The sequence below is a fragment of the Mesitornis unicolor genome, unplaced genomic scaffold (genome assembly GCF_000695765.1).
Source record: "Mesitornis unicolor isolate BGI_N332 unplaced genomic scaffold, ASM69576v1 scaffold5427, whole genome shotgun sequence".
Classification (NCBI taxonomy): Eukaryota; Metazoa; Chordata; class Aves; order Mesitornithiformes; family Mesitornithidae; genus Mesitornis; species Mesitornis unicolor.
The window spans coordinates 445-9,731 of NW_010196971.1; the positions used below are offsets into that span (position 1 = coordinate 445).

At 41.7% G+C, this 9,287-nt stretch overlaps 1 protein-coding gene across 1 annotated transcript in view; it reads left to right on the plus strand.

Annotated features, from left to right (window-relative positions):
* Positions 1 to 327: 327 nt before the first annotated feature.
* Positions 328 to 9,287, plus strand: part of MARCH3 (membrane-associated ring finger (C3HC4) 3, E3 ubiquitin protein ligase) — a 42,660-nt gene continuing 33,700 nt past the window's right edge. Inside the window, 1 exon segment of the mRNA XM_010188645.1 lies at positions 328 to 411. Coding sequence (XP_010186947.1) covers positions 328 to 411 — 84 coding nt within the window.

Below are 9,287 nucleotides of genomic sequence, written 5' to 3' on the forward strand. Positions count from 1 at the left end.
GGTAGCATGTCTAATACTATCCACATCCTGCAATAGCTCTGATATCATTAAAGATGTCAGGTTAAACTGTTTTGCACTCCAGCATGCAAGGCGTTTGATGTTTTCTGCATTTACAGCTGTCGCACTTCCTGGTAAAAAGAAAGCTAAGGTAATTGCTCATTTTCTACCAATGACATCCCAATAAGGCAAGTGCAAAAAGGATCTCCTGGTGAAGTCATACTAAGACAAAAATCTTTCCAACCCATAGCATTAGCCCATGTCAACCAGACATTGGCTCACCTTGGCAACTTTAACGTTTCATGGTATTTCGCCCAAATGCACGTGATCATGACGGCAAATGTGACCAGCACCTTCGTTGCCATCGTTCCTTTTGTTGTTCCCATTCCTGATCCCTTACTTGCCAGCGTCTGGGTACTGCTACTCCGTGTCCACACTGCCTGCCTGTTATTTTATTATTTCTAATAATATCTTGTTTAGCTACAAGCTTTAATATGTTAAAAAGCAAAAATGCAGTTACTCTAGCTTCTAAACTCTCAGTTAAACTAATGGCATTAGCAAAAGCAAGATCTCTCCGCAAAACAAAAGCTTCCGTGTGGGGGAGCACACCCTCCACAGACTCCAATGGTCTCCCAGTAAAAGACCGCAACCAGTCCTCGTGCAAATATTCAAGGACTTTACGTTTACAGGTGATGCACAGCCAGTGGTATTCTACTTCCCTATTTCTAGTTACTTTCCACACCTCTTCATGACACAGTGCACACTGCACTCTAATCCAAGGTCAAGACCTTATACCATGTATCGAGGAAGATCGTGCTAGCTCCCTTTTTTGCTCCTCAGATATCACCTGGACTAACAGTGTCTGTTGTCTCTGTGGATCACCGATGCTACGCAACAAGACCATTCTCGGTAATTGATCAGCACTGGGATGTGCTTTCCGTAACCAGGGTTGCAGAGTTTTCCATACTCCTTTCTCCTTCCTCTGCCAAGCTTCTGGATCCAGATCATGAGTCATTAAGCCAGGGCTTTACCCATTTCGCGGGTATCCACTGCGGCTTTCCTTCACCTGTTGAGACACAAGCATAACCCCTACCCCAGGTCAGTAAATTTACTGGACCTTCCCACTTGTCTGTGTCAGGGTGGTAAATTTTTACCTGTACCTGCATTGTACTCAAATCTCTATTGTTCCCTCGGCCATGTGCAATGGCAGGAGGAATGAGAGGTTCCTGTTTTGGATTTAGCCAATTGAGTACAAAAAGTGTTTTGTGCAAAATGTCTTGGGGTGATGCCAATTCCTCCTGTTTTTTAATGATGTCTAGGTGATGTTTTAACGTGCGATGTGTGCGTTCCACAATCGCCTGTCCCATAGAGTTATAAGGAACTCCTCGGACGTGTTTTATTTGCCAGTCGGCCATAAATTGACTGACTATGCTAGAACGATATGCAGGCCCATTATCAGTTTTAATTTGCTCAGGCTTCCCTAGCACAGCAAAAGGCTGTAACCAATGTTTCTTTGCTGCAGACGCTGAAGTGGAATTCAAAGCTGTAGCCCAAATCACTCCCGAACATGTGTCTACAGTAACATGGAGATATTTCTGACAACCAAATTTCGGATATTCAGTAACATCCGTTTGCCGTATTTGTCTGGGTTGAAGTCCCTGGGGGTTTGCTCCTGTGGCTTGTATAACTGGTAATCGTGCACAATCTGGACAAGCAGCAGTAATTGCTTTTGCCTCAGTTTTCGATATCTGGAACTGTGCTTTCAGTGCTGCAGATGACTGATGGTAAAAGGCATGCGATTTCTGCACCTCTGCCAGCCTGCCTGGGGTGGCAGTATCTACGACGTTGGCAGAAACAAGGGCATCGGCTCGGGCATTACGCTCAACCAGACCTCCTGGCAAATTGGTATGAGTTCTTATGTGTGTTACAAAAAGAGGTTTACTCCTTTGTTGCAACACATGCCAGAGGTGTGTGAAAGCAGCAAACAACACAGAATTTGAAACATGACCTAAAAAGGATCGATTCATTCGCTTTACTACCTCTACAACGTACAGTTTAAACGTACTGTTTAAACAGTCATTTTCCTGCTGTTGTAAGGCAGCGATAACAGCTTGTAGTTCTAAAATCTGCACAGAGCCTTCTGAAACAAAACAGTGTGATTTCCACTCTCCTTCTTGGAGCCATACGTATCCAGCTTTCTTTGTTCTGCTACTGGCATCAGTAAAAACAGTTACACCATCCATAGGTCTCTTGACAACAATGGGCATAAGTTCTAGCGGGAGTGTGGTTTTAAATAAAGTGTGATGGATAGTGGTTATCAAGTTTTGCACCATGATTAAGCAATGCTATCGCCAGTTAGTCACTCTGTCAGCACAAGCGTGGAACATGATCGAGTTGAATGGGCAGAATAATCTTTTCTGGGCTTTGTCCAGGTATTTCAATCAGTCGTGTCGTCGCTTTTATTATGACTTGTGCTATTACCTCCCAACGTGTAATGATAGACTTTTTCCCACGACTTGCTACAAATACCCATTCCAGGATGTGTAAGGGATCTTTGCACTGCAATATCCACTGTCCCAAAATGCCTGCAACTTCGGTATCAGTATTGTAAATGTACAAGCAAATAGGCTCTTTGGGCTCTACTCTTGCAACTGTAATATTTGCAATTTTTGTTGAAATCTTTTGTAGAGCTTGTCTGGCTTGTGATGTTAGGGACTGGGGATCTTGCGGCTGCTTCCCATCTTTTAGCAGTTCAAAGAGTGGGGCAAGTCCTGTATTCGAGATACCACACACATTTCAAACGCACTGGATGTCTCCTACCAGTTTTTGCACATCATTCAGTGTCTTGATTTCTGTTCATAGGGTTAGTTATTGCGTTCAGATAACAGTTTCAGTGAGAACCATTCCAAGGTATTTCCATGGTGAGCTACGTTGAACTTTCTCAGGGGCAATAACCAGTCCCCATGTGGTTAACTGCTGAGTTAGTTCAGCAATGATGCTGTTGTCAATAGGCTCTCGATTGCAAAGAAGCAGATCATCCATGTAATGATATACTATCATGTGAGAGTACTTCTTTCGAAAAGGTGTTAGAGCCAGATCAACGTGCCACTGCATTCTGTTTTGCTGTGTTCAGTGCTTTCTTTGTCTTCTTGCTTCACTGCCAGGTTTCTTTTCCCAAGCGCTTAATCACAGAACCACAGAACGTTAGGGATTGGAAGGGACCTCAAAAGATCATCTAGTCCAATCCCCCTGCCGGAGCAGGAACGCCTAGATGAGGTTGCACAGGAAGGCGTCCAGGCGGGTTTTGAATGTCTCCAGAGAAGGAGACTCCACAACCTCTCTGGGCAGCCTGGTCCAGTGCTCTGTCACCCTCACTGAGAAGAAGTTTCTTCTCAAATTTAAGTGGAACCTCCTGTGTTCCAGCTTGTGCCCATTACCTCTTGTCCTATCAAGACAAGATGTCCTATTAATGTTGCTTCCGTATCACAACTGCATGCCTCCCATCATGTACCCTCACCCTGATCTTAACTACCCCCTTTGTTCTTTGTCCTACTTCGACCAACTGAAGCAGTTACAGTGTTTCTATGGCCCAGGCCTCTACAGTGAACCATGCAAGGACTGCGGGGACTGGAGAAGCTGTTGGTTGAGGGAGGCCATCCTGCATGAGCACTCAGCTGGGCACTGCAGGTTGTGAAAATCTGGTGGGCAGCGACAGCTGAATGTGGCCAAGGCTGGAGCAGGCAGCTGGACCACGAAGCTTGCAGGGGGTTCCTGGATGCTTCATGAGGAGCTGTGCTAGGCATTGACTGGACCTCAAACCACCGCACAGGCTTCTGCCCAGAGCTAAGAGTCAGCTCAGAGCCCAGCCTACTTGGAGATCTTGGCTTTGGAACGGACTTGTGGTCATCAGCTGTCATGTTGTTTATGATACTCTCTTTCCAAAGCATGCACAAGAAATAACACTTTGTAATATGACAGCTTAAATCATGTCTGACGGAGACTTTTGAGGCAGGGGGAGGAGAATTACTTAGTGTGAATGGGAGTATTAATAAGACAGAGAACAGGCTTTGTTTTCTGGGACTGGCCCTTGAAGATTATCATATTTAAAGAAGTTAGAAATTGAATCCTATTTCTTTTACCCTCACAGCGAAATGCAGAGCTACTTTTTCATGATTGCTGAAGTTGTAGTTTCCCTGACTTACTGCATGGGTCTGTGCCAAGACAGGCAGGAAGATGAATGTGGTAGCTGATCTTCCCATTCCTACTGTCCTCCTACTTGTGCCTGTACCCTTTTAATCCATGGAGCTCAACTGCACCACAAAAGGATCGTTTCACTTATAGCAGCTTATTTTACATTTAGGTTGTGCTAAAACATGAGAGATCAAAGTATCTTCAATAGCACCGGCAGAACTCATACGTAATGAAGCTCTTAAAGCTAACTTCGTAGCTCTAAGCTGACTTCCTTGCACAGGAATGGTCAGTGGATTGCTGGTTGTGACTATAGGATTGCGTTACAGAGTTACGATAACCCTGCTTGTAAGAACGCACCTTGGACTGGAATTGGCAGCTGCAAGGCTAGTGTGGGCTTTCAGCTGTGACCTACAACATAGAGTTAATTCTTAGTTGCTGTTTCACTGACTGACAATTCAGGTGCTGCCTGTATGAACAGCCAGCATTTTACACAATCCACAGAAAGTGCAGCAGGGAAGAAGAACTGGGAGTACTTTGCTGGTAAACTAACGGGCAACTCTCTCAGTTCTTTAAGATACTTTGTGTGTATGTATGTTACACTTTCTTTCTCACCCACTTGTTTCTATTCTAGCTCATTTTACAGATTTCAAACACAGTTTGATCTGGTTAGTTTAATTTGAAAGCTTCTATTAACTAAATCACAGTGGCATAATGAAAACTTCAAAACTTGAGTGACTGTGTCTCAAGTTTTGCCACAGGAATTGAAGTTTTGTCTATACATATGTGTTAAAACCAGATGATACAAGGACATTTTCATCCAAGCTCATTTGCACAGTGTCTGACAGACCTTCACTATTTGCTTGTTCACACTTGGCTTGTTCACACCATTTGCTCGTTCACAACATGTTCAGGAGCATAAGCAGTTAGGTCTTTTTTCTCCTCCTTGAAAATTCAAATGGCGCTGAGTCAGTTACCGCCTTCCATTTGCACAAATAACCTTGAGCAGATGCAGTTTGCCATCATCTGGACCCCCTCACCACCTCATCCACTGGCTCGTTGCAATTGGTTCTTTCTGTGAACATTAGACTCCTGTTGTTTTGCTTTCAACACAACACCTGAGCTCTGGCAGGGGCCAAGGTTGTTCAATATTCTGGGGCTAAGACAGGGAATTTCCTACCTCTGTTTTGCTTTTTTCAGCTCTGCTTGGTGGCTATGAACTAGCAGCTATATTCAGTGAGACAGATAATCTCTATTTAGTTTCTGGGAACACTTGGCCACAAATACCTATCCATAATTAGTCCATCCACTGGCTGTATCAGCAGCCAGGCATGTAATGTGCATGGAGCAGATACTGACTGTCAGAAAGGGCAGATCACACAAACATTAGATGTACACATGTGTCTGAGTTCTTTCAAGGATGGAACTGTTCAGCTTTGGACAAGAACTGCTCTGAGGAGTGGTTTGAAGAGGACTTTGGCTTACTTTCAACTAATTTTCATCACTCCTTTGAATCCCTTCATTAGGGTTACAAACAAATTGTATGCTTGGAGGATACTGCATAGAAAAGTATGTCGAGAACATTAAGACATACTTTACAAAATTATGTTATACCAGAAGTTCTGTATCCGCAGCTGTGGTAAGAAATAAACTAGGAGACAGAAAGGAAGAAAGTTGGAGGATGTAAGCTTCCTAATAAAAACAGTGGGGATGCTTTTGATGGAAAATTGAACAAATTTAAGGACAACTATGACTAACTGAGAACAATGCCCAGATGGTATGGAAAATGTAATTAACCTTTGGCAATGCAGCAGTCTTAAAACAATGAGACAGAAATTCGCTAAGATTCACTAGTCTGCTAAGATGTTCATACATCAAGTGGGCAGCTTTTCTACTTCAGTTTCAATGTCATTATAAAATATGTATGGAAAATATATCAAGACCCAGCAACAACCACTGAAAAATGCAGTAGCCAAAGACAAGAAAAGTAAAAGTGATGGAGATAGCCTAATGTAAAACAGGAAATGATTGACTCTTAGTTATCCAATTTACAGGGTGAAAAATTATCCTTCTAATAGTAGGGGAGAACTAGGAGACTTGGTACTTAATGAGGAAATTTGTTTCAGTGCTTCTCTCTAACAAAGTATGCTTGCTTTCTGACTTGACAGACTGATAAACTTTGGGATGCCATTAAAAGGATAATGAAGTGCCATGCTAAAAATGATAATCCAAACATTGTAAGCAAACAAACAGGATCAAATTACTGGTTTCCAGTCCTCTCTGCTTTTTTTCTGGCTGCTAGAAGTAGCAGAATCATCTGTGTAATCAATCTACTACTGAGTTTGAGACCTCTCGGGATGGAAGCATCCTGGGACAAGAAGTGTCATCTTTTCTTTCTGTCATTCAGAGCTAAGTTCAGTGCTCATCATGTACTAAAAAAGCAGAGAGGACTGGAAACCAGTAAATTGATCCTGTTTGTTTGCTTACTATGTTTGGATTATCATTAAATGTGCTTTAAAAGCTTAAGCCTGAGCATTAATTGAACCAAAGACAGTCCTCTTTATAGAAAATGTGTTATGCTCGTTTATTCTTTTAAACAGTGTCCAGTTTATGCAACCCCTTTGAAGCCAGATCCTCAAACTTCACATTTAATGGACTGTGTAACTATAAATGGATATTGATTAAGAAACAGAACTACAGTACCTAGCTAGGACTATTGTTTAGGTCTTTTAAGTTTTCCATTTTTAGGTTTCATTGGTAATTGTCTCTAATGATACTCTCCTAAACTGCTATGTATAGTCACTGGACTACAGGTGTCACAACAGAAGACAGTCACTGAATAGACTCTGGAAATTCCCACAGTGAGAGTAGGGAGTAGTGTGGAGTAGGGCTGGCTGAAGATAAGTTGTTTAGAGTAGTGGTGGGGTCAGAAATCCTATGTTGTAGAAGATGGAAGTTAATCAACAGGTTATGGAAATCCTGCATCCTAAACCTCCATCACAGTGTTTCTCCTTCCTAATGCAGCAACAAGCAACGACAGGAGAGCAAGTCTTGTCCTGCATGGGATCTACAGAGGAGAATCTTTAATTACTTGTTTTCTAAGAATGAATGATGTTTCGAATGGTGGAGGGTGAAGTAGATAGACATAAGACATTGTTGAAGGCAGATAATGATTTTGTGTTAGCTTTTACTTCTGGCTGTTCACAGCTTCTCCAGAAACCTCAGATTTTTGTAACCTCTGAGGCAAAACTTTGAGCTCTTTCATTATTTTGCCCTTTGGCAACAATTAACTTCATGTACATTTGCCTGCAACAGAGCCAGCATGCTCAGCCAAGTTCTAGCATTTCCGTGCTCCTGGATGCTTTCTGTGCCATCAGTGATGCTTTATGATATATAAAGTGGTACATGTGCATACATTTTGATGAGATGTAAGTGAATCTGTAATAAAATGCTGCTTTAAAAAGGGGGCTCAAGGGATACCATAATCATCACATCCTCAGACCTAATGGGACTTGGCCTTCTTGTGGCATTTGGCCAGAGTCCATCATATCCATACATGTAGGATTAACTCCAAACCAGAGCATGTTGGTGGCAAGGTAATGGCCCATTTCGCTCTACTCTGTCCCTACACATATTAGGCTTGATAGACATGTTTCATCTTCAAGTTACTTTTCATGCAATAAATAAACTTCAGAAGAATTCATATTCAGTATACATTGGTTATACTACTGAATATTTGCTGTGAGTTGATTAATGTGTCCCCTTAGATGTGGGTATGCGTTGATTTTTTAAACTCATTCTGGCCAAAGTAACATGAGTAAATTGTTTCATGATTGTAAAGTAGTGTGTATTCCTGTGAAGTACGAGCATGAAGCCTGATCTAAGATGCATTGAAATTGTTGTTTTTGAAGTCCATTAAAAATGGACAACTACACATTTCTTATTTTGTTCTTTAGAATTTTCTGCAATGCAAGTAACATATATTTCTTAAGGATCTGGGACTTGGTACTGCTAGATGCAATTTCCTAGACTACTAAGACTGCACTCAAAATTCCTGCAGCTGTAGAAGACATTAGATGAAGATCATAACAGGTGTTATGTTAGTAACAGAAGGCCAGAATTTGGCTGTGATAGCTGTCTAGAAATTTCACCAGTTGAGAGCGCTATATGGTGTATAGACCAGGTGAACTATACTGCACGCATAGCCCTGAAGAAGACAACTGTTATTAAGACTGCTGTGAAACTCCAACAGCACTGGAAGAAGCAGATGTCATCACCGTACTGCTGCACTACCCTAGTCCTGTACCCAGCTTATCATGGGCACACAAGAAAATATATATCTCAGGTTGATGTCAGAAGTCACAGTAGCACAGATTAAAATCCTAACTGAGATCAACACCTACTCCAAACTTCTGTTGCCTTTATTTCTCATAGTATTAAGGCTAACACCCAATTCACTTCTAACTCTTGTTCTTATAATCGTTGTTGGTATTTCTCTTGCATTTAGATAAGGAGAAAAATGTCCAGTCAGATTTTACTTACGTAATTTTGATTTAGTTCTGTCTTCTGTTTTTGATTCACTAGTGCAGCATTTCAGTAATTTGCTAGAAAATTGCTGAATAGAAATTGGATTTTATATGCTTTATTTGCAGCAATTATTTTTCATTCCTAGGTCTGCATGTAAGGTCTGATTTGTTTGACCAGTGCCAAGCTCGTTTGACAGTGACTGAAATCATTCTTGGTGTGCTTGTTGCTGGAAAAGGAATGGTACTGTCTGGTCCCTGTAGCATATAGTTTTACACAGCACAACACGCATGTAAAACTAGTTAGTGCAGGGAACTATCACTGGTTGTCATTAACTTGCAGTATTCCTATGTGCTTGTCACATCTAGAGTGATCTCTCCAGTGCAAGTCTTGAGGTTTGATAGAAGATTCTTTGCCCCCAGAATTCAAGTTCAGAGGGAAATGTTTATGTAAACATTGTAGAAAGCCCATGCAGTCTACATTTTGCTCCTGCTGAGAAAAAGAAACTCTTTTTGTTCTCATATTAGTGTATTTCCTGTGTGGAGGAAAATGCAGTGAGAGTATTTTTAGCTGCTTTT